The sequence below is a fragment of the Camelus bactrianus genome, chromosome 2, assembly GCF_048773025.1.
Source record: "Camelus bactrianus isolate YW-2024 breed Bactrian camel chromosome 2, ASM4877302v1, whole genome shotgun sequence".
NCBI classification, from domain to species: domain Eukaryota; kingdom Metazoa; phylum Chordata; class Mammalia; order Artiodactyla; family Camelidae; genus Camelus; species Camelus bactrianus.
The window spans coordinates 58327156-58353842 of record NC_133540.1 but is presented as its reverse complement, the minus strand read 5'-3'; the positions used below and the strand labels follow the sequence as shown (position 1 = coordinate 58353842).

Here is a 26687-nt window from a genome sequence, read left to right as displayed (position 1 = left end):
CATATATTTGTTTTCATATCTTTCCATTATAGGTTACTACAAGATAGTGAATATAGTTCCCTGTGCTGTACAGCATAAACTTGATGCTTATCTATTTTATATATAGCAGTTAGTATCTGCAAATCTTGAACTCCCAATTTATCCCTTTCCATCCCTTTTCCCCTCCACCCCTGTAACCATGTTTGTTTTCTATGTCTGTGAGTCTGTTTCTGTTTTGTAAATAAGTTCATTTGTCTTTTTTTGATTCCACATATAAGTGATATCATATGATATTTTTATTTCTCTTTCTGACTTACTTCACTTAGAATGACAATCTCCAGGTCCATCCATGCTGCAAATGGCATTATTTTATTATTTTTTATGGCTGAGTAGTATTCCATTGTATAAATATACCACAACTTCTTTATCCAGTCATCTGCAGATTGACATTTAGATTGTTTCCATGTGTTGGCTATCACAAATAGTGCTGTTGTGAACACTGGGGTGCGTGTATCTTTTTGAATTAAAGTTCCCTTTGGATATATGCCCAGGAGTGGGATTGCTGGATCATATGGTAAGTCTATTTTTAGTTTTTTGAGGAATCTCCATACTGTTTTCCACAACAGCTTCACCAAACTACATCCCCACCAGCAGTGTAGGAAGGTTCCCTTTTCTCTACCGTCTCCAGCATTTATTGTTTGCAGACTTTTGAATGATAGTCATTCTGACTGGTATGAGGTGATAATTCATTGTAGTTTTGATTTGCATTTCTCTGATAATTAGTGATGTTGAGCACTTTTTCATGTGCCTATAGAAGATGGACTTCTTAACACAGCATGTGGCTCTTCACACTGAAGCCCCATTTTTAATTCCAGCCTCATCTCCTATTTACCAATATCACTTCCCACACTGTCATTACATTAAACTATTTGGAATTATTTTAATACACTAAGTTTTCCCATACCATTATTCAAATTGTACATTGTCCACGCAAACAAAAGAGTATATGAGTTAAAAAGTACAGGAGTAATGCCAACAAATACTGGTCATATCAGAGAATAGCTGTTATTTTAAGGGAGTAGCTTTTACTTAAAACATAAGTCTTTGTTCCTTTAATGATGAGCTTCCAAAATCTATGTACTAGAGTCCTATGTACATTCTGAATGCCTCTTTAGAAAGAAAGCTAATTTGGTAAATCCACTGATGAAAAAAACATTGATGCAATCAGTTGAAATAAGGAAATAAAAAACTTTACAAAGATAAATTTGGGGGAACAAGGATGAAATGGACTACAAAATCAAGAATGTTGTGTTTGGATTTTAGTTCTATTGCAAGCCTTCTTGACATTTTAAAAGGGTTACTGACTCTCAAATCATTGTTCTGCTTAGCAATCGCCATTTCCATCAATTTGAATGTTGATTTTAATAAACAAAGTATTCTTTTAAATGTTTACATTTTTATCCCCTCCCCAGGCTGCCCCAGTGAACATTCTTTGGGTAATTAATCCATCATGATTAAGAATATATGGATTAACCCCAGAAGGCACGGACTTCTCTGTATTTAAGCATTGTTTTCTTTTATTTATTGAAGGACTGACAAGCACAGAATTATTTCATCCATAGGACAAGCTTCTGCCAGTAAGAAGTATAAGTCACAAATTAAAGGACACTTATTTACATTACTTATTGCTTTCTCAGTGACATGTTAAAGTTAGGCAACTAAATAAGAATTAGGCTTTGGAGCTTTGGATCCAAATCAAACTTGACTCCTTGAGCTAATATTTCTTTTCTATTCTTTCTTTCCTTACCCTCTGGGTCTAATTTCTCTGTGCTTACAGTATGTGCAAACATGTTTCTCATTAGTGTTTATTTACTACCACAGGAATCGCTTTGAACTCTCCTAATCCTAGTAGAAACGCTTTTCTCAAAATAAACCCAGATCATATTGGGTTTTATCGTGTAAATTATGAAGTACCAACTTGGGAACGGATAGCTATCAATCTTTCCAACAACCACCAGGTAAGAGTAGCAATGGTTGTGAGTTGTTTTATTTTTGTTTTAGGAACAGAATCTTAATGATATTAATTTTCAACACGTTTTGTTTCTTACCTCTTTTTCTCCCTCTTTCCAGGAATTTTCTTCTGCTGATCGTGCAGGTCTTATTGATGATGCTTTTGCCTTGGCAAGGTGGGTTTTGGAATGAGATTACGTCGTTCAAAATACTGTGGATTTTGTAATAAGTCGTTTTTTAAAATGAGTTACAACAAAGTTTAACTATTATAGTTTGAAATAGCCAAAGCCTCAATTTATGACATTATTCTTTCCATTAACTTTCTTAAAACTAATATGAGCCTCATAGCTAAAACACTGATACCAGTTCTTAACATGCACAAAAACTCACCTACTCTAGGGACTGACTTTTAGTAGGGTTTGTCTAATCAGTCCTTGAACTAATTAAGAGTGGCACTGGCAAATGCTCAAAAGTACACCTTCATAATTTGATTTAATAAAAAAACAAACTATATGTTTCATTAACTCAGTTCTGTGAATCCAAGCCCATTCTAAGATTTTACAGCTAGAGTTGTCAAATCTGGTTCAGATCATTGGGGTAAGAAAAATGAGACACGGCATTCTAGGACTGATCAAGAATTAAGGTACCCTTTAGGAAATTTGACTTCTTTCCTCATGGCCTGAAGGTAACCTACACTTAGGAAAAAAACAAAACAAAAACAAAAACATAACCTGCACTTTGAAAAAATAATCAACACAAATTGGGGTAACGTAAGAGTAGTAACCATAGGCCTTTGAGTTTCCCTTTTTTTCCCCAGTAGTCTAACACCAGTAATTCAACAGGTATTTTCTGAATTTCTGGCACCTTTGTAGGAGCTAAGGACACAGCTGACTTGCTCTGCTGGCTTTGTAGTGGCCTCACGTTAGACACAAGTAAAGTACCAAGAATGAGATGCTTCTTCCTCAGGAAGCCTCATGGCCCCTCTGTCTGGGTTAGGTGTCCCTTGTATGAACCCCAGTATTTTTCATAAACACCATATTGTCATTGCTTATTAACTATGCATCTCACCCACCAAACTGTAAAGTTTGTGAGGGCAGACACCCAGATCGTGTTCCTATTCCCTTTATCCCCAGCTCCTAACTGTGCTTGGCCCCCAGTAGACGCTCACTAAACATGAGCTGAATACATGGCTGGAGGGATGGTTTGACAGCACTAGTGGCATGGGAGAACCCTTTTACAAAGACTCCCTGCATACTATACGGGAAGTCAGAAAACCTTTGTGACATTTTTTTAAGGAGAGAATGTATAGGGTTAAAAGACAGGCTCCTGAACCAGGTTAAAATCCTGGTTCTGTATAACCTTGAGAAAGTGTCTTAACCTCTCTCTGCTTCAATTTCCTTATTAGGAAAATGGAGATGACCTTATAAGACTCTTGTGAGGAACAACTGAGACAATGCACATAGAGGACTCAAAACATTGTCTGGCATTAGGAAGTGCTCAATAGATTGTATTAATTGTCCAGAATGCATGCTACCATTGATTAGTAGCATCAAAGAACCATTTAGAAAAGCTCTTCTGAGTTTGTAATCTAGATTCCCCTTGTAGGTAATAGACAACCTGATTCTTTTTAGCGAATCTCCAAATTTAATCTCCTGCATATATAACAGATTTTATTTCATTATATTAGTTTATCAATCATTCATTTAAGAAATATTTACTGAGCACCTACTCTGTACCTGGAACTGTGTAGATACGGGAAATTAAGTGGTAAAATAAGATGATCAATAATTTTAAAGCATAAAAGGACCATTTAGATTTGGGGGCAGGGGGTGGGAAAATCTCCTGCGAATGCATCATGACCTTTTCCAAAGATTAGCATCTTGGATGTTAGAAATTACACAGAGCTGTAATATTTTTATAGTTTAATTTCCATCAAAACACAATGGCAGACAGTTCTTTTGCTTTAAGAAGTGAAAACCTCTTGAAAAGCTTTCTCTGAGGAACTGTGTATACAGCAGATAACTCACACAATTTAATGACTTGCTCGCATTTGCTCAGCCCGTTGGTCATAGACTTATAAAATTTTGAAGAGCTTCAGAAAGGAAGAAAATGCAACAAATCCGAAAACCAAAGCACATGTAACATCACACAGCAACCAATCCAGAAAATACCTGAGCTGTCACCTGCAGTATCACCTGAGCTATTAAGTTATCACCTAGTTCCCTTCAGCAACTTCTTAAGTTGGGGGAAAGGGACTCAGAGAGAAACAGACCTCACCTGTGTTAGTTGGGGGGGAAACAAAGCAGAAATGTAGTTAGATAGGTAAGTGCCTGTGGTTGAATCAGAATTTACACAGTTCTACTCTGTTATTCAAAAAGAAATGTAACTATTATGTTTCATCAGCAAGACTAAAAGGACAGATCTAAAAATAAATATATTCTTGATTCCCCTGTCCCCAAACTTGAGGAGATGGTACTCTTACTGCCCGGGATGGAGTATCCAGCTGGGCACATTTGTTGAAGATAAGGAGTAAAAATTCATCCAGTCATTTTGAGTCCCCCAAGCAGTCTCAGTTCAATTATATGCCCTCCCTGGTAAAACCCTCAAAGTTTACAGCTTCCTTTAAAGTTTCTCCCAGCCCCTGGCTCAGGCTAGTTTCAGGCCAGCCACCTGCAAGGGGAGCAAAGTGCTTGATTTCCTTTCCCTTTTGCTGTGTGGAACTTGTACTTCTTGCTGTGCTGCCTCTGATTCCTCCAGAGTGTTAAGGCCAGGAGGGCAGGTGAGGGGAAGAAAGATCCTGACATGCTGTCTACTTTTGGCCCTCTCTGAACTTTGTAGATGTTTAGCACGGATTCTTTTCCTTGTGTGATGCTTTCACGGTTTATGGGCCATCACCCATTCCATTGCCAAGGATCTTTCTCCTGCAGTCTCTTTGAAGTGAGGAAGTGAAAACCTTTGAACCATATCTGGTCCATAGGAAGTATTCATATATTCTTTCCCTGATAAAGTCTGGAAGGATGGACTACCTCATGCAGTCCTGTCTCTTTATTCTGAGGTCAGGGCAGCAGCCAGCCATAGTCTTTCATCCTTTAGATTTCTTGGGGTATCAGACGCCAGACCATTGTGCCCCCAAGCTCCAGGATACAACACAGACAAAACTCTTCAAGTGGTCCCATTAAAGCCCCCTTTCTAGGCTTGATGTGAAAGAAAAAGCATCCTACACCCCTCCACCCACTGTCCCACGAGAGGAGAGCTGTCACAGTACCCTGACAGTGGTCTCCAAAAGCCCTCTTCTAAAATGTCTTCCTCTCCCCGTCAGCCTCTCCAATCTTTTTAATAGGCTGGTGGTGGGTTATCAGCCAGGGGCCACAAAATCCTGTTCCTGACCATGTTAGTCCTGATTTGGTTGGAGGGCCTGCACTTTGGAGTGTTTGCCAAGGCTCCTGGTTTGGGGGCCTCGCCAGAACTAAGACTGAAAAAAACCTTTTTGTTCACCTGTTACAGTAGTTTTTCTCCTTTTCAATAGCTTATATTGTGCTCTGCAGCCCACTGTGTGCCAAAGCCAGGAGAAGGGTGAGGAATAACATAAAGGAAAGCAGAGAGTGCTGGCTAGCAAGCCTATGGATAGGGGCAGGAGTCTCTGAGTGAGGGGGGAATGGCAGAGAAGATGGCTTAAAAGGTCACCTATGCTAACTGTCCAAACAGACCATCGGCAAGGCTTCAAGGAGCAGTAGCTCCAGTGATACCGAAGGTGAGGGCCAGGGCTGGAATAAAGAGCAGCAAGTGAACATCAGCCACACCACGATCATAGACCTCTAGGCACACCAGATTTACCATTTTATAGGTGTTTATGGATCTGACCAGAGCACGATGCAGAACTGAATAAGCAACTTTTCCTATCCCCTTGTGGACTGCCTTTTAAAAGAAGGGAGAAGTAGAGGAATGGGAGAAGACTCCAAAATGGACCTAGTTCATTGCAAGGAGACTGTTTTAAGCCAGAAATCTGAATTTAATTAGCAACTTAACATCAAGAAACCAGACACAAGGGAACTTTTCAACACTCTCCATACCACCTGGAGGCTTTGCTGAAGAACGTGAGACCATGGGGTCAGTTCCATCCACCTAGCCGCCTCTCTCAACCATTTCTAATGTCCCATTCAAAAGCCATGTTTGATAAGACACTATGCTTAACTCAGGCTTCTTTGATAAGGACTGTGCAGTCTTTCCAGGTCACACCAGGAAAGCAAAAATAACCCTTTTGCTTTAAGATGCGCTAACTTTTTGGATGTCTCAGCTCAAGATAGGGGAGCAAGAATTCCCACATAGGACCTCTTTTGTTTTCTTCTTCATAGAGTTTTGTGGGAACTTGCTTTAAGTTATAGCCTCCATCCTCTCTACACTATGGATTATAGGACAATTCTAGGATTTAAGTCCCTCCAGCTGGACTGTTACTATAAATGGAAGATTTCTGAATAAGGAAAATTCTCAACCAAGCCTCGCTTTCAGAGCAGATATTTGTCTATGGACTTAACAAATGGAGTTCGGGACTCAAAGCTGAGAAAGAATACTGTCTTAGGTTGAGTTCCATCTAAGCAGAGTCCAAAATGGAGGTTGCTGTATGTGTGGTTTGTTGAGAGAGTACTCTCATGAGACAGGAAGTGTGAGAAGCAGGATGGGACATGGAACAGAAGGAAAAAGCTGAGCAACAACATGGTCTCAGCTGGAGTCCAGCATTGCCAGATTCCACTAGGAAGCCATCCACGGAACTTGAGGGAAGTAGGCTGGCAATCGCGTTCCTTAATCAGACAACTAACGGCCAGGGGTGGAGGTTGCATAACCTTTTAAGCAAGATGGATGTATTTGGTCAAGGGCTACTCTCTGAAGAAGGCGCAGCTGTGAGCCAACACAGCATGGCAAGGGGATCTGGGAAGGGCACTATAGATGTCTTTGTTCTGCTTAGTAACTTGAGAGAAATGCAAATTCTTAGGTCCTATTCCAGACCTGCTGACACGGAATCTCTAAGGATGGGGTTCAAGGTTATGTGATTAACAGACTTTCCAGGTGTTGCTGATTTATGCTCAAACTTGAGAATCATGATTCTAAACGATACTGCTCTTCCTCAGAAGTGTCCAGTACCACTGAGCAGTGGGTTGGGGCTACAGAGTAACACTATTTGTGGGAAATGAAAAGTGCATCCACTTAATTCTCAAAATATTGTCTCTATAATAACCAGCAAAAATTCACTCCCAGTCCAGTATTCTGATCATGTGACTCAGACTTAAAGAAAACAAGTGGTACCAAAGTGGAACGATTACATAACCATCAAGTGTGTTGGAAAAAGAAGGGTAGGATACTGATCTTTCAACAGTTAAATACATAGTGGTTCATCAGGTACCCTAACCTTTGGATCACTGGATTACTTCCTTACTTCTACTTATGCTACCTCACTTAGCCAATTCTTTGTCCCTTATAACCAATACCTGTTCCTTCTAATCTTTTCACCTACCATAAATGTGCAGCCCACTTGGGTTCTGACCAAATTATCTGTCATTCTTTCTAAACTTTCATTAGCCTCTTCACTAATCTGATCTTCAGAGCAACAGCTATTCTTCATAAGTATCCTAAGAAAACACTGACTGGACAGTTGCTGTTCTATCCATCCAGGAAAATAGAGAATCATTAAAATTAGAAAATTCTCAAGTTTCAAATGCCAGCACAAAATTCTATAATTTTTCACTCAATAAACACTCTGAATAAGACACTACATTTCTCAATATATTATTTATATTCTTATTAAGGGAGGCCGAATGCTCCAAAATAGAAATCCTTCTAAATAAGATCAGGAATTGAGAAAATAGAAGAAATCAGCTCTCTGAACTAAAAACAAACTCTGTATCATGTCACATTAGTACAAATCATATGATGCCAAAGGTGTTTATTCTTATTTCTCTCTCCAATACCAGTTCATCCTCTAATCAATTGCTGGGAGAGAAGTCAAGATATAATTACATCATTCTTCATTCACAAAATGACTTCAAACAGAACAGCACTCAATGCATCAGTATTGCTAATTCAGTAACTTAAAGGTCTTACTTTATTTCAAACTTTCAAAATGTAATTTGGAAAGACAAGATTCCCATCTAAGATTCTTTCCGAAACCCCGGCTCAATTCTGAGGAATAGCAGATTTTTCTGAGAACATCATTTCAAAAGGTTCTAGAATCTTTTCTAAGGAAGAAGAAATTGGATTCTTTAAACTTTGAAGTGTTAGTAGTAACTTCATTTTTGAGGAACAAAATCCATTTTTATTTATCAATATTACTGGGAAATGTATAAAAAAGATGTTTTCATGGGGAACACAAGTTCAATTCGAATGTTTTAAGCATTCATGAAAACTTTATATTTCTTATTCATATCAAATGTAAAAAAATCAGTAAGATACACTTATAATGGTGCATTTGTATATTATAATGAGCTTGTGAACCTAAAATTTAAGTTTCTACTTGTCAATACTAACCATACAGCTAAATGGCTTTTATCTGAAATTTTGCCTTAGCAATTTTTCAAATGCACACCTTAATGTTCTGTCTTCCCTTTTACTACTGAATGTACAAAAGCACTAATACATCATTGTGAACAGACCTCTTTGATTGGGCCTCAACAGTAATGTGTTTTCTTAATTGTTTAATGGGAGGATTCTCATTAACACTGAAGTCTACAATCCCTATATTAGTACTTACAGTCAAAGGAAACTAGTCTATGGTTTTTAATTAACTGTGGGCTTTTTTTTTTTTTTTTTTAATTTCTTAGAGCTCAACTTCTAAATTATAAGGAGGCTCTGAACTTGACCAAGTATCTCAAAATGGAAGAAGACTTTTTACCATGGGAGCGAGTCATTTCAGCTGTAACCTATATCATTAGCATGTTTGAAGATGATAGAGAGATATACCCTATGATTGAGGTACGGTTAATGCCATATCTTATGAAAGTAGATGTTTAGCCATTAGCAGGAAAGTTTTCTGAAAGGGAGCTCCTGGGAGATACAAAAGCATATCTTGCCTTCCAAGTGAATTAAAAGGAAATTACAATGACTTGACTCATTAAACCAAAGAGATGCTATTTTTTTTCAACTTAAAATGTATCAGTATTTCTGGTTCAATATACCACTTTAAGGTGTATTTTAGTGTTCGAAAGAATACAATTAACTCATATTTTACTTAAAATAGATAACATTTTAGACCACAGATATGAACTAGATCCTATTTTAAATTGATTTATCTGTTAAAATGAATTTATTCTTATCAAAATGTAACACCATTTTTCTGTATTCTTACTGCTGTTAATTGTACATTGAGATTTTATTATAAGATAGTCATCCTAAATATTTTTCTTGGCTTTGTGACTTCTGTAGCACTTTGGCAGGACATTTGTAATTTTAAACAAATTCTGGATTCCAATTTCTAGTTCTTCCACTTTCTTTACAAAAGAATTTGGGACAAATGGTTTCATATTTGTGAGTCTTTATTTCCTTTGTACATAACATCAGCACTTGGCTGCCTATGGTAATGTGATAGTGAGGATCATATAATATAAATGTCCTCTGTAAGTCCAAAGGCAATATACAAATACTAGTTAGTATTATTTCATCAATACCTGAGCAATCTTCCTTAGTGCAGCAAGTATGTCAGATGTTTTTCTGTTTATTACAAATGTTAACTAAGAAGTGGAGGTTAAAAGGGGCTTACCCAAAGCTCTATAAACCATTAGGGAGTGATCCAGGATGTTTTTATCTTTAGAAATAAAGTAAAATTGCAATGTGATAAGAACTGAATACATCCCTTGCCTAAGGACAGGCCCAAAGTTCTCTAAACTTGTAGGGGAAAATATTACAACGGTGAGCTATAGATTATAATAAACAGGAGACTTAATAAATAGTATATTATTACTCATTGTGCATGGTGCTTTTATTTCAGAAATACTTCCGAGATCAAGTGAAGCCCACTGCAGATTCTCTGGGATGGGATGACACTGGAGACCATATCACAAAGTTATTTTTTACCTTTTTAAAATTAATATTCATTTAGTGTTTGTGTTAAGACATGTTGAAAAGTGCTTAAGGCCCCAGCTCTCTGTTTGTTATCTTAGGTTACTCCGTGCCTCTGTGTTAGGGCTTGCATGCAAGATGGGAGACAGTGATGCCTTGAACAATGCTTCCCAGTTATTTCAGAAGTGGCTAACTGGGACTTTAAGGTGACTGTTCATCATTTTTTCATTTCTAGAAGACTTTAAACTGAGAAATGAGGAGTTAAAATCTCTGAAACACCACTTCTTCTTCTAGTCTTCCTGTAAACCTCAGGCTTCTGGTATATCGGTATGGAATGCAGAACTCTGGCAATGAGACTTCATGGAACTACACTCTTGAGCAATACGAGAAAACTTCATTAGCTCAAGAAAAAGAAAAGCTACTATATGGATTAGCATCCGTGAAGAATGTTACTCTTTTGTCAAGGTAAGTTGGAGCTTTTTAAAAAATTATATGAATGGTATTTGATTATAGGTCTCAGTCTCTTTAAGATGCTAATTAAAGTATGATATGTTTCCAATAAAATCTATTTTAAAATTATTTGTCTAGCAAGAAACAAAATATGCATGTAAGAGTGGCTTAAACAATAAAGACATATAATTGCAAATGAAAAAATTCTGGAAGTAGGTAGTTTCCAGTTGTGCACAATGGTTCACATTTTCTTCTAGGACCTAGGCTCTTTCTCTTTCTTTTCTGCCATCCTCAACATGCTTGGATGTCTTAGGTCTTCCAGAGCTCCAAACATCTTGTCTTCACATAAATATGTTCAATGGAAGGACTGGAGCAAAAGAGTTCCTCCTCATAAGGTTCTGCCTTTCATGCTAAGAGGTCAGTTATCTCCACTTCCTCTCATAATCCAGAACTGGGTCACCCTGGATCATTCTGGGTTATAGTCTGGGCTGACCACTTGATCATTTGCCAACTAGGGTGAACTTGAATTCCTTTGACTGATTTGAGCCAATCATGATACTCTGAGGCGGGGGTAAGAGTCTCCCTTCCCTAGGATCAAGAATATCTTGATCCAAGCCCAGAACAAAACTAGTCTCTGTCAGCAGAGAAGGAGTATCTGTCACAACATGCATACACACACACACACAAAGGTATTTACATTCCACTCAGAAGGTACAAAGACTGCTTGAAGCCTATCTATGAATCTTCTCCCACTCCACAACTATGCCCCAAATCAACTAGCTTTTGCCTTATGCATTTTTTGCTTAGTTATGGTATCTGAGTTACTTACTTCATTCATTTAACCAAAACTTATGATGTCCTTTCTATGTCTATCGATTGTAGGAATAAAAATAAGTAATAATGATATATATCTTTGAGAAACTTATAGGTTTATGGGAAAGGCAGAATATAAATAGTAAATTACAATGCAGTAACCAGTTTGAAAGAACTACCAGAAGCAATTTGCTTTTACTTAGCAGGGTCAACAATACACTTTCACCATCTTGCCTCAGAGCTATATTCCAATTCTCCTCTCTGCCCTAAGATAGTCTGTAAAGAATTTGATCATCTCAACATTCCACAAAACATCATAATTGATCCATTACTTTGATGGCACTGTGCTGATTGTATATGGTGAGAAAATTAGCCAGTACTGAGATGCCTTACTAAGATTCTTGTGAACTAGAGGATAAAAGATAAATTGTACAAAATTCAGGAGCCCACTCTAGTGCAGTTTCTGAAAGTCTAATGGTCTAGAGTATATTGAGATATTCCCTCTTGGTACAGCCATGCCATAAATTTAATAAAAATCTATTGATTTTATTACTTAATTTATCTTGGACTTATTTGCATTATACTATAATTTTAGCCAATTAATCTAATCATATAGACTACATTAGAAAGTTGTTTTTTCCAATCTAGGGAACAGCAAATAAAACTTAACTGTTACCCCATATAAATATGAGTATAAGTACTTTCCTTTAATTTACTGGTTCCTTTTTTTTAGTTTAATGGGATCACAGGTAAATGGATGAACTACTTCTATGCAATAAATACAAATAATTTTTTGAAAATTAATAGTTAAAATTGTAGGTTTTAAATTGTCTTTAGTACTTCCAAAATAATTTAATTTTTAATGTTTCTATAGTTTACATTTCACTAGTCCTCAAAATCATAGGTTGTTCTTTAAAAAAAGTTAAATATTTTAGAAAATATTAAATTGTGGTCTATCATTTGTCTTAATTTTGTCAGTTGGTGACTCAAGAATTGAATTACTGAAATGAAAGCTGTGTCCTATTGGAATTTAGCAAAGGGTGAACATTAAAAGTTTATTTTGAATTATTTTTCTGATTGGCTTCTCTTAGGTATTTGGATTTGCTCAAGGACTCAAATCTTATTAAAACTCAGGATGTGTTTACAGTCATTCGATATATCTCATACAACAGCTATGGGAAGACTATGGCTTGGAATTGGATACAGCTCAACTGGGAATATCTAGTCAACAGGTGGGATGATCAAATAATGGTTTGTTATTCTCCTTGATATCATCTATAAATTCTTCCTTTTTCTCTTTTCTGTACTTTCTCTGACATCTTTACAATATTTGAAATGGCATATTACCAGAGGTAAAGGATCAGGGTATTATCCTTCCAGGGAAGCAATACACTAGTTAATTTTAGGCATAATTCCTTTTCTGGAAAGTAATGTTTCCAACTGACCTATAGAATTCTGAAATCTGGAAAGATGCCTAAATCACATTATTTTTCATTTGGTTAAAACAAATTAATATAATTCTGTTTAATGTGCTAGCACCTAGCATAATACCAGGTACATGTTTCATTCTCAATTAATTTTTAATGAAAATTAAATAAGAACTTCTGGACCTGGATTCACATTAGAACCCTATATCTTACTGAGTTTATATAGATAATAACTTTTACTTCCCTTAACCAGATAATTAAACTTTAAATATTCTGAAACTTTCTTTAAAGGGAATTGTATTTCCCAGGCAATGGCAGTTTTAAAATGAGAAATAGCAAGGACAAGAGATGAGCAAATTAGCTTAAGAGATGCTTTCCTAAATTTCTTACTTCTTCAGCCCCGTACAGAAGAAATATTGCTACTCTTGGCCCTGATCCTCTAAATTTACTGCTTATTTCCATTAAAAAGGTATTTCTTTGACAAAGTATAAAATAGAATATAAATTATATGTCCCAAATAAATGTGTAAACATTGACCAAAGACCTATACCACCTGTAATCCACACACCAGGAAATGGCTTCTGTCATCTCCTTCTCATCTCTCCTATCTCCCCATCAGCACTGCCTACTAGATAATGACCACCTTATCAGAAATACTAACTGCAAAGAAAACTTTTATTTCTACTCTATTTTCTACCCTACAATTCACCAGTGTGCCTTTATGTTCATTCACATTTCTTATCCTTCTGAGATCCAGATTATATCTCTAACTCTCAACCAAGACACCCTACATTGCTTTTTCTTATTTGTGATAAATTTTTGCCTCTTCTATTCTTGCAATGATTGAGTCAATCTATGAAGATTGATTGGCATGCTTGTGTGTGTGTGTGTGTGTGTGTGTGTGTGTGGTGTATATATATGTTGTTTTGTTCATCTGTTTATAATTGTTTCAATAAAATGTTTAGTTTAGAATTAAATCTACCTATTGAGAACATGTTGTTATTTGGAGATAATAGTTCGCATTATGCAAGGTAGTACGAAAGATTTTGAAAGATGTATGTCTAATGTTATGTACTGTATATTTTGTTTTAATTGAAGACTATAAAACTTTTTTAGTATATGCAGCAAGAAACCTATATAGATGAATAACAATGCTTACTACAAAATTATTGTGAAAATATAAGTAAATAATGTTCTGTTTTGTGTAATAAAATGAGCATTTCCTTATTGTTTATTAAACAGAATACTTCTCAAGGCCTACTTGAGTAACCCTGGTGTGATTTACTTCAAACAATTCACGTTTCATTTTTAAAAATTAGTTCATTGTTATACTTTTTAAAAAATTAAGAATTAGGAAAAACAGATGTTACATTGTCATGAAAGTCATGAATTGCTGGCCTTAAATTAACCTATTAGAACGAATACTAAATTTTTTTCAAGAAAAATAATTGATAAGCTATTTCAAGTACTAGTTCCAAAACCCTCTCCCAAGGCTTTTAATATTTCTTCAGAGCCTAATGATCTAATTCTCATGAGGTATCATTTCAAATAGACTCAAACATAAAATGACATACTAACCACATATCAGACACAAAAAAACGCCCACTATTATGGTCAGTTTGAACAAATATCATTTCCCCATTAAAATTGGATATGACAAATTAAACAGAAATGAGCCAAGCACTTTCCAAATATTTCCACACTCTTAAACATTTTCCAGACTTCAGAATGAGTGGTTTTACTGCCTCTGTTTCTGAAAAATTTATTGTCATCCTAAAATAAGTAAGCATGATTTTATATAAAGCTTTTGTTATGTGATTTTTATGATAGCAGATGGCCACACCACTAATGTCCTTTCTAGTTTGAGACTTCACCACAAAGCTCCAAAGATACTTCAGAAATTATTATTTGCTTTTATTTATTCCGGTAAACTCTTCCATGAAACTGTGAACTTGATAAGCCAGTATAGTGTGGTGTGATAAAGTCTGATTTTAATTTATGACTATGAATGAAAAATTAAGTCAATGGGATACGATTGAAATCATTTAACACTACCTCATAAACAAAATAATTTAATGAGAACTTAAAAGTTTTGTGTGCATCAAAATCATTTCTTTTGGATAACATAATAGTAGGTAAATACTAAGTTCAAGAAGATAATTTTATATAATTACTTTTCAAAATATTTAAGATATAATTAAATCCTTATTTTAGTTTTAGAAGTAATCAGTCTGATAAATATACAGCATATTTCCTCTTAAATGGTATACTTTATATGATATTGGTTTCTTGGGATGAATATATTTTGTTTTTATATTTCTAGTATTTATACAGGCAGTTGTAGTTTGTGTTCAGTATATTCATTGCTAGTTTCTACATATATTCTTTAATTTTTAGTCACAAAGAACAAAATAGAGGAGGAATATTATAGGAATTATAGAAAGTCACTGGAAAAATTGCTTTCTTACCTGTTACAACAGATTTTCTTTGAATCTATAGAGTATCATTACAGAAACTTAGTATGATTTCCTTCTTTAAAGCCTCCATTTTCTTATTATAAAATGGGTATGTACTGTTTTGTACAAAATGCAGATAAGCAAAAATAAGGATACAAAAGTCACCTATAATTCCACAACCTAAAAATAATTCCTATTGTCTCACTGCTGTTTTCCCTTGGGTTATTTTTCTATGGCTGTTTATTTATTTACAGAAATGCAATCATATTAGGCATATGTTTTTATAACTGGTTTTTTTTTTCCACGTCATCCTGTATTGTATCTTGTGGATATCTTTTCATATCTTTAAGTATACTTCTTCAATGTTATTTTTAATGCTCAGTCATATTTCGATGTATAGATATATCTTACTTTATTTAGCTGATCTCCATCTGTTGGATAATAAAATTGTTTCAAACTTTCCACTGCATAAATAATGTATTGATGAATAACTTTGAAACTGAATCTCTTTGAATGACCTTGACAATTTCCTTAGGATACAAATAATACTAAAATACAGCTATGTTAAAGGATGTGTTCATTTTTTCTGATAAATGTTGCAAAACTATCACCCAGAAAAAAAATTTGCTGTTAATTTTGCCTATTTTTCCACCCCTTGCCAATACTCGGTGCTGTCATTTAAAAAACATCCTTACATGAAAACTGATATGTCATTTTAAATTATAATTCTTTCATCCAGTAAATATTGTGGAGCATCTACTATGTGCTGGGCACAGCACTTGGCAGTGAACATACAATAGTATTCAAGGTAAATCAGATCTGATTCTCTGTCCTCAGTGTCCTTAGTGTTTAGTTATGGACATCAATATTAAGTAAATAGTCACACAAATACATGTATACTTAAAGCTATAATAACTACACATAGAAGAGGTTCAGGGCACTGAAAGAGTAATGCAGAAACTAACCAAGTCAAGAGAAGTTGGAGGTTAAGGGCGTCCCTAAGCGAGTGATGACTGAGCTGAATTCTGAAGGACAGGCAGGAGTGAATTAGATGAACAGTAGGTGAAACATTCCTGGCTGAATGCCTACTATCAGAAAAGAGGAAAGATAAGGACCAAGCTTTTCAGGGTCACATCAAGATTTGGGCTTTTGTTCTAAGAGCAATTATTAGTCACTACAGGATTTAAGTAATAAAGTAAAATAATCAATTTTACATCAAAAAGAAAGCTCTGGTGGTAAAGTACAAACTTAGATGATGGCCAGAGTGAATCTGGGGAAAGCAATTAGAGAGCTATTGGAGTAGTCCCACAAAACAGTGGTAGATTGGACTATGGATGTGATGGTGAAGATGAAGAGATAAGAGCAACATTCAGAACCTGGTAGATTAGAAATGGGAGACAAGCAAAGTGACTTCTAATATCTAGATTTCTAGAAAACATAAGGTTTATAGAAAGAGAACAATGAGTCCAGTTTGCTACATAGGATGCCTTTGAGTCTCTTTTGAGATGTTAAAATGGAGATGGTTTCAAGGAAGTTACAGTCCCCTGTCAAATGCTGCTTAAGTTTTGATTAAATCCAAGACTTAAAAAAATGCCCATTTAAAAAATTTATCAGCATAACAACTACTGGTAACTCTAAAAAGAGTTTTTCAGTGGAGTGATGGGAAGCAGAACTCAAATTTAAGCAAATCAATATATCAGTAAGCAGTGAGACGATGGAAACAAGAAAAATAGAGAAGTCTCTTGAAGAGTTTCACTATGGATGAGGAAGTGAGAAGAAGAATATTAAGAGTGATGCCAGATCAAGGCAGAGGATTATTTTTCCATTTCTTTATGGAAGATATTTTAATATGTTTAATATACTTAGAAGCTGATGAAAAAGATCCAGTGATGAATGAGAGATTTAATGTGTAAGACAGAAAAAAAGATTTTTTAAAAAACAAAATTTTTGAGAAAGCAGGGGAGAAACAGGAACCAAAGCACAGACGATAGGAGGAAAACAGGTACATGTGTATGTCTGTAAGCTAAAAGATGTAGGAGCTACTATACATTTTCTCTCTGAATTAGAAGGCAGGGTTATTTTTGTAGGGATGGAGGGAAGAGGGGGAATGTTTGGAAGCTGTAAGAGAGTGAAAACATTTTTAAAAAGCATTCAAAGAGGAAGAGAGTGAGTTCGCTAGGGTACTGTAGGCTTGTCAATGCAGAGGGCCCTTTTATGACTGATATCCATAAACTGATAGTGAAACAATATGGGGAAAGTTGGGTGACCTCCCTTGACAGAACGAGTCCACCTGGTACAAACAGTGGAAATGGGCAGTTGATTTAATTCTGAGCTGGAGTTTTGTGAGACACAAATTATTAAAATATAAAGGAGTTTTTAGGGCTTAGGAAAAAATGTTACTGACAATGACAGACCATGGAATCTAAACTATAGAAAGAAGTAAGTGAACGAAAAGGGAAGAGCTGATGATTCCGGAAAAAGTAGGGGTAGGGATGGTAAGGGGGCCAGAAATCCAGATAAAGTCAAAAAATGGCCATAGTGGAAACTGAAAGGGAAATTATATCATGGAGCATGCACAAATTAATCATCTTAGAGGCAGAGTATTTATGGATAATCACAAGGTATGACCATGGGAATTGGTGGCTGAGGTAGAATGGAGAAATATCATTGGAATTGAGGAGGTCAAGAAACTAAGAAGTTAAGCTGTATATATCACCACCAATGTGGACCTTGAAATCATGGCCTGGAGTAGAGCAGACCACCAGGAGCCAAGTGCCAACATGTATCATAAATGAGGTGAGGGGAAATAACCTGAAGGAACAGAGGTTCTTAAAGAGAGTGGAGGAATAATGATTTGGAATCCACAATGAGGAGCATGACCACACCACCTCCCTTTCTGACCTGATGCTATGGAGGATGTGGGGAAATAAACATTCTCCAAATGAGTAGGAGTATTCCCTGTAAAGGAGTAGTTCCAGAGGGCTGGGTGGAGGGCCTGAGAGGTTGGGGAGCTTTAGATGGCTAAGTCAGAGGTAAGGAGGTACAGACATTACAGAGGCAGTGTTGAGTATAGATGCCTGAGAGAATTATATTGTGGATAATGACTGATGCCAGTAAGTAAAGGGTAACAGCTTGCCTTAGACTTCCAAGAGAAGAAAGATAAAAAACAAAATGGATTTAAATTCAATGGTATGTGTGATAAGAGTAAGTATTGCATCTAGAACACTGAAATCATGGATAACTATTAGAACATTTCCTGTTTCAACTGGTACATTTTCTCTTTGTATTTCTTTTGCAAACTGCTGATTCATTCCTTTGCTAACTTCATGTTGGCATATTTCTCCCTGTTGCCAATCTATAAGGGTTCTTTATATAGGGAACATATTTGCTCTTTTTACAACAAAATAATAAATTTTGACTTTTAATTTTATGGCACTGTTTTTAGAATAAAATTTTTAATGTGTCTGCAACAGACTTTATTGGGTTTTATCTTCATGATTTCTGCTTTTATGTAATAAGTTTTAAATGTAAAATTTCTCCTACTGTTTTGTTTACCTCTTTATATACTGATATATTTTCTTTTATCCTTCTCCAACATTCCAACAGTAAGGTTTATACGTAATTCTTGTGGTTGTTTTCCTTACACTGTGATTAGTCAGGATGAAGTTTTTGTCTGTATTACAATCATTTGTATTTTGGTCTATATGGAAATTTCTGATTCTTGCTCTTTAAGAGAGAAAATCCAAAAGGGACAGGAATAGAATATCATCTCTAAAGTGCTATCTTTGCACTTAGCTTCAAGTGTCTTTGCTTGCCAGGCTCACATAGTATAACTCCAAAAATGCAGGTAGCTAATAAAGCTTTTTGAAAACAGAATAAATACCCTATATTCAAATTTCTGTACCTTTACAATAAAGGTGATGAAGCTATTCTGCTGTAACAGAAAGAAAGAAATGCAGCAGCTTAAAGGACATATGTAATTATTTCTTCACTCAGGTTAGTCTCCTGAAGTGAACATTCTAAGCTGTTAGGGTAATTCTGCTCCATGCGGCCTAGGATTGTATTCTATCTGTGAGGTTGAAGCTTGGAGGAAGGGGAGAAAGAAAACAAGAAGTCCAAGCCAAGCAATTTCCCTTTATTTAAGCAAGAGGCAGAACTCACTTCTGTTCATGTTCCACTGATAGTAACTGGGTCACCTGGCTGCATCTAGCTATGAGGAAGGCTGAGAAATGTAATCTGAGTGGGGTTCTCATGTGTGCAGGAGAAAAAGGAGAACAGATTTGAGGAATACAATAAGCAGTCTACCATATCTGGGAAAGTGGTGTGGATCTGTCTACAAAAATAAGTGTAGAATTTGCTGAGAATTTCTCCTGAATAGAATTAAATTAGATACTTTACTTCCTGTGTTTTCCTTTCTTTGAAAATTACTTAAAAACAAACAAACAAACAAAAACCCTGCGCAATAAAAAGGAATGTCTGCATCTAGAAAAATGATTTAAAGTTCTGGGCACTTATATTCCCTTTTACTCCCCTAAATTTCTCTTCAGATATACAATCAATGACAGAAACCTTGGCCGGATTGTCACGATAGCAGAGCCATTCAACACTGAACTACAGCTCTGGCAGGTATGAACATAAATTCCTCTATGCTTGTCTAGGAAGGAAGAGAATTTTTTTTCAAATAGAAATGGTATTGTCTCTATTAAGATCCCAGAAGACAAGGAGAAAGAAATAATTCTTATCCCTAATGAAATGTACACCTATTTTTTTTCTAAACTGAAAAAAAACTCAAATAACCAAGAAACAAAGTTCAAAAGCTGAGAAAGGTGAGGCCACAAGACCATTCAGTTTACCAAAATATGAATGCTTAAGTCTCCCCTTTTCTGGTAAATGTAACTCCAGAATAGGCTAGTCAAGGTTTAATTCCTTTCAGAATTCATAATTTTGGAATTTCAAAACTAAACCCAAATCTTTCAGATTTCTAATATCTCAATTCCCAAGGGAATGGGAGAATGTTCATTAATGTTGGACAAATAGATACTGCATGAATTTTCAACATCTGTGTATTAGATATTGGAATATTAACATTCTTCTGTGTGTTAAGAAACAAAATCTTATTTTTGTAAAAAGCAAATGCTACTATAGTTGAGTTTGGGGGAGGGTTGCGGAGGGAAGAGCTAAAACAGAACCAAGTTTAACAGAGGTTTTTTTCATGAGTCCTTAATAAGTGAACTGAAAATATATGAAAATACTGCAGACTCATGAAGTGAAAGGCTAAGCAAAGCCTTCATTCCACAGACCAGAGTTTCCAGGGAACACATTGGGGAACATGCAGAAAACGGAGAAAACAACAGAAGCAGACAGGGCATACTGGCCACCAGTGTGCTGCTCTCCTTCCCCAATATGTCAGGGCCTCTTTTGCTTGATTAGCGTGCTGCCAGGTGGCCAAAAGCTGTGAGTGATGATTGCTAATCTGAGAGATGGGCTAAATGATGCACCAGAAGATATATCTCCATGTTGTGCCGTGATACTGAATTTCCTGGGAAGAAGGAAACAAATCCAGAGCGTAAATAAAATTCTTGAAGAATAATTGGGCTTAAAATTACATTCTTAATTATTTCCTTCTCTTTTACAGATAAAGAGCTTTTTTGAAAGATATCCAGAAGCTGGAGCAGGAGAAAAACCTAGGGAGCAAGTGCTGGAAACAGTGAAAAACAATATCGAGTGGCTAAAGCAAAACAGAGACACCATAAGAGATTGGTTTTTTGATTTATCTTGAATGGTTAATGTGTTTCAAATGTCATATTTTAATTTTGTGAATCTATTGTTTCTCCTATTAAATATGTGGTGGCCTAATTCACAAGCACTATGAAGAAAGTCTTATCCATAGACACTGCTTTTGCTAAGTACTATGTTTATATGTCTTGCAAAGCTGTTAAATTGTTCCTCTTTGTTTATGAAGGAAGATACCAATTGAGTAGTTAATGTACTCAGGGATTTCTTCTAAATGTACTTCATAGGAAATTCTTTACAAACTGAAGAGAATTTAATAGCCATTTTAATGTCTTTAAATATCATTCTTTGTATCTTAAATCTGTGAAAATAGAACAATTTGGTCTTAGCTTTACATTTTTAGTACCAAAGAAACACCACTTAATCTTCTCTCTTGATTGATTTTTAAAGTTTAAATACCAGTACTTGAGGGACCAATATTACCATCTTAATCTTTATTTTATTATTCAGAATTACAAAGATTTAATATCATTGCATTCACATATATTTTACTCCTTTAAATCCTATCAAAGTAACCTGGGCTTAAATTTTACTCAAGGATTGCATGAATTAGCCAAAGAAATGCCTGACTGTTGCCTTTGTTCTTATAAAAACCAACAAAAGAATTCTCCTCTCCTTTTTAAAATAAATCTGAATGATTACCTTAAAAAAACCACATTGTTTCCCAGTGTCACTTTACTCTCGAAAAATAATGACTGTAGCATTCTCCAAATAATTTAGCAGGAAGCAAATAAGATTCAAGAACCTAGCCTTTTTCATGGTTGGTACTCTGTCATGGTGCTCCATTCCCTACAAAGCTCCTTCAAATAAGCTATGAAATTAGGGAGAAGATAGTGCTTAACTCTGCTCCATGGATTTTAGAGGAAAAAGGCTAAATAATTGGAAACTGGTCAGGAAAGGGAGAAAGCTGATTATTCCATAAAACTAAATGGAATTAGAATTTAGCTATGAACTAACAGAGACATCTAAGTGTGAAAATGAGGAAACCTATGGATGTCGCCAACATGACTCTGCATACCTGAGGATATATCTTCTTATATATAACTTTTTGTATAAACCCTTAGATCCTAATCCAGGCAGAAAAGCACTGGTCAAATTTATATTCGTGACTTGATTAAAGACATCAATTCTGTAGAAGCTGGTGGCAAGAGTATGTTTAATATGGCACTTGACGCCTAGTGGATCCACAATATGAGTCCAGTAGGAATAAAAGATGATAAATGAAACTATGCTCCAATCCGCTGTCTCTAGAAAATCTAAAATTATTTGGGACTTTCAGAAGTATAAGATAATTTAAGATTGGTTTGAAAATAATTAAAGCACATGGGAACAATCAAAATCTTAGCTTTGACTTTACAAAAAATGTGCCCTAATCAAGGACTCCAAAATTTTGTAAACTTTCCTAATGCTGTCTCTTAATCACTTCTCAATCCACATAGCCAAAAAGGCAAATTTAAATGTAGACCGAGGGGAAAAAAGATTTTAAAAAGAAGAAATTTTCAGACTAAAGCTTTTAAAATGTTATTTTTGAATTACTTCAGAAGAAAATATACATTAACACCATAAATCATCAGGAAAACCCACTATCCTCATGGGTTTTAATACCCTAACTTCAAATTAACCACAATCAAAACCAGCACTTGAAGTCTATGTATTGTTTCAAGTGGACAAATAAGGAAGTGGGATGGCTTATCCTCCTGCTTTTTGTAATAAATAAATTCTTAAAAGAAAAATGTAAGTTTGAGGGGGATGGTAAATAAAACAGATTTCAACTTGCCTACAAGTCACTCCATTTCATTCCACTTTAGCACTAAAACTGGGAATGAATGTGAAAAAGAGCTGTGCACACTTTGTTATAACTCCACTAGCCTATCAGGCCCTTTCAAACAGTATCTGGTGTTTAAAAGGCTGATGACCAATAGATAGATCTATGCCAAGAACAGTTTACTACTGTGCATGCTTGGTTGTGTCATGATTTTTAAGGGAAAAAATTCAGCATGCTGTCTCCAGAATTAAACCACAGTAAACCATCACCTTTAAAGAATTAACTGGAAGAAATGATCAGTAAAGTCATGTAGCAAGAAGCAGGGCCAAAATAATTAATGCCTTCCCTCTAGGCAGTCTATTCCTGTATTCCAGATCATTGCTATGCATCTACATCAATATAAACTAGGAGTTTAAATAATAAACTATGAACATAAAAGTGACAGGCAGGGAAGTTCTGGGAAGCACAGATACACAACCGGGTTGAAGGCAATGGTATTCCTACAGTTTACCCTCCATGTTGGTGAAGTGTTAGTCCAAAAATAGATAAACATAAGGTGGAAACAAAAATCTAGAACAGTAATTCTCAAATGGAGTTGAGAATAAACAAGGAGCAGAAGGGAGGAGAGCAGGATTACCAATGGAGTTTTCTAAAACATTGCCAAACAATAATAATAGCAACCCCCTTTTTATACCAAGCCCTGTACTAAACACAAGCACTCCACATATATCAATTTCGGTACTTAAACTTTACAAAAACCCCATGAGGCAGGTACTGTTATTATCTCTATTTTACAGACGGAGAAACTGAGACAGAGAAGTCACAGAACTTGCCAAAGCCATAAAAATAGCATCTGGCATAAGCCAGGACTTGAACCTAACCAGCTTGTCACCAGAACCTATGTTTTCAACTACTGTATTAGAGCAGAAATGTGTTTTAAAATTAAAGTGATCTGGGTTTGAATTTCAACTACTTGCCTTTAATCTCTCTATTGTTCAGTTTCCTCATCTATTAGATGGGGATAAAAATAATCACTACCTTAATGGGTTGTTATGAGGATTAAACGCAAAAAATGAATGTAAAGGATGCATATATGGGAAATAATAGTCACTCAATAAACATTAGATGTTATTATTTTTACCATTATGATATCTCCTAGTAGCCACCAGTTTGGAGAATAAAATAAAGTTGGGTTCAGGAATAACCAAACTTAAGCTATTGAAACCACTAAGGACAGGCAATGTTTTAGACTATGTTATTGTTCCTAAATAGTCACTGCCCCTTCCTGGAAAGAATTCCATTATCTCACCACACTGAAGTCTAGCATGAGTATGTGACTTCCTTTGGCTGGTGAAACATGAGTGAAGTGATGTGTGTCGATTTCAGGCAGAAATGTGCAGAGTCAGCACGTGGGTTGCAATGTTCTCCACTTTTCTTCTGCCATTGGATCCAGCAATGTTCCAGATAGGGGCTGCTCTATTAGCCAGAATTCCAGAATGAAAACAACATGGAGGAGAATGTAGCCAGCATACACTGCGCCTGCACTGTGAGTGAGAAATGTCCTTTGTTATTGTATCACCGAGATTTTGAGGCTGTCTGTTACTTCAGCATGATCTAGCCTAACCTGTGTAATATAAACACCAAACTAACGTGGTGCTCTACTGCAGTTATTTATTTCCAGTTCTTTCCCTTCCTTCTTTATCTATCAGGGGCCAGTGAAATTCTCCCTGCTTATCTTTGTAAGACTTGCAGCTAAAAATACTTTTTATAATTTTAAATGGTTGGAAAAAAAATCAAAAGAACAATAGTTCATGGCATGTGAAAATTACATAAAATCCAAAGTCAGTGTCTCCAATTAAAGAAAATTATATTGGAACAGCGACACTCACATTCATTTACACGTTGATTATAGCTACTTTGAAGCTACAACAGCAGCATTGAGTGGTTGCAATAGAGGTCTTATGGCCCTCAAAGTCTAAAATATTTACTTTCTGGGTCCTTTACAGAAAAAGTTTGCCAAACCTTGTTGGATCTCAACTTTACTCCTGCCCTCCTTTTGCATTCAATTTCTTTTCCCTTTTCCCTCCTTCTCCTGTACCCTAACTCAGGGTTTCTCAACCTCAGCACTATTAATTTTTGGGGCCTGTTAATACTTTTTGTGGAGGGAGAGCCTGCACATGGTAGAATGTTCAGCAGTATCCCTGGCCTCTCTTCTCTAGTTGCCAGTGTACTTCCCCAACTGCAAATGTCTCCACACATGGCCAAATGTCCTCTAGGAGGACAGTTGAGAATCAATGCCTCTCCTTAAATGCGAATAGATACTGCAGGCACTCTTCAGCCACCCTAAAAAATAGGTGAGGAGAATGCTGCTGACTTAAAGCAATTCCATTTGAAATTACAGAAATTGAAGGACCTTTGAGAGAGAAAAGAAGTTTGGGGAAAGGAGTAATAATGCAGAGAAGACTGGATAAGGTACTCATTCATGCATACATTTAAATAACTAATATTTACAAAGTATGTGTTTTATGACAAACCTTGTTTAGGTATTGGTTGTCCTAGATTCAAGAATGGATTTAGAAGACAATTGGAAGAAAAATTGAGTCAAGGAGGTAATGGAGTAGCATGAGACAAGTGGGGCAAGGAAAATGTGAGAAGGTAACTTCAGCAACTGACTATATTTTAAGCCAAGAGCTCTTACATATTATTTGCCACTTAACATAAATGAAATGTTTATTGTCAAATGGTAACTTAGATTGTCTGATTTAAAGATGTGCTAGACACTGTTTATTGTCACTGGGCCACCATTTCTACCATCTTCTCTGTCCCAACCCTCTGATATTGCAGGGCTGGGATGCTAAAAAACTGCACTTCCTGGCGTCCACACCATTTAGGTTCTGCCAACGATATGTACTTCAAAAAGATGTGCATTGGAAGGAAAAGAGAGAAGAGACTGTTCTTCCTTTTCAATGCAGAGGAAAGCAGCTTCTAGGGTAGATATGAGTTGGCAGCTTCTGAACTCCACAACCCTGTTTTTACCATCTCTGTGGTGCAGGGAAGCTCTCCTGTGACACTTACAGTTTCCTCACTTCTGGATGATATTAGCAGAGTCTGATCTTTAGATCAGAAAGGTGACGATATGCAACCTAAAACCAGAAGCCCTGCACTGACTCTCTAATTGCTATTCCTCCAGCCCTTCAAATGATATCTAAGTGCCTAATTCCCTGTGTTAAATCTTTTTCTACTTGAAATATCTACTGCATTTCCTGAACTGACCCCTGAATGATACAGAGTGAAACTACTGATTTTGTTTTGACTTGTATTTCCATTTGCATTCCTTTCTGCCCATTGTCCTCATAAAAAAGCTCAAAGCTGGTCCTTTGCTTGGTACAGACTGACAGACTGGATTGGCCCTCAGAGAGTCCACCCCAGCCCTCACAATTTTTAGAATATGGGAGAAATTATAATAAGCAAGCATTTAGAACAGATTATTCCCCATGGTAAATGGGAAAAAAAAAAGCTGGAGCAGTGTGTTTTCCTTTGTGTTGAAATACGCAGGCATATTAGAATGCACTATTGATAAACCATCCAAATTGACTTCTCCAGTGCCTCAAATGTACAGTTACCAAATGATTCAGCAATTCCACTCCTAGTAATACATCCAAGAGAACTGAAGATAAATTTTACACAAAACTTATACATGAATGTTCATAGAATCATTATTCATAACAACCAAAAAGTAGAAATAACCCAAATGTCCATTAACTGATGAATGGATAAACAAAAGGCTGTAAAACAGCACGATGGAATATTATTTGATCATAAAAAGGAATGATGTAATGATGTGTATTTTAACACAGAGGAACCTTGAAAACATTATATTAAATGAAAGAAGTGAGTCACAAAAAGCCACACATTGTATAATTCTTTTTATATAAAATGTCCTGAATAGGC

General features: G+C 35.9%; 1 protein-coding gene across 1 annotated transcript in view; it reads left to right on the top strand.

Annotated features, from left to right (window-relative positions):
* Positions 1-21626, top strand: part of ENPEP (glutamyl aminopeptidase) — a 76418-nt gene extending 54792 nt beyond the window's left edge. Inside the window, exons 12-20 of the mRNA XM_010953685.3 lie at positions 1861-1997; positions 2110-2165; positions 8799-8949; positions 9962-10035; positions 10134-10238; positions 10327-10497; positions 12387-12527; positions 19726-19804; positions 20814-21626. Coding sequence (XP_010951987.2) covers positions 1861-1997; positions 2110-2165; positions 8799-8949; positions 9962-10035; positions 10134-10238; positions 10327-10497; positions 12387-12527; positions 19726-19804; positions 20814-20957 — 1058 coding nt within the window. The 3' untranslated portion in view covers positions 20958-21626. The remainder of the gene's footprint in view (positions 1-1860; positions 1998-2109; positions 2166-8798; positions 8950-9961; positions 10036-10133; positions 10239-10326; positions 10498-12386; positions 12528-19725; positions 19805-20813) is intronic.
* The last annotated feature ends 5061 nt before the right edge of the window (positions 21627-26687 follow it).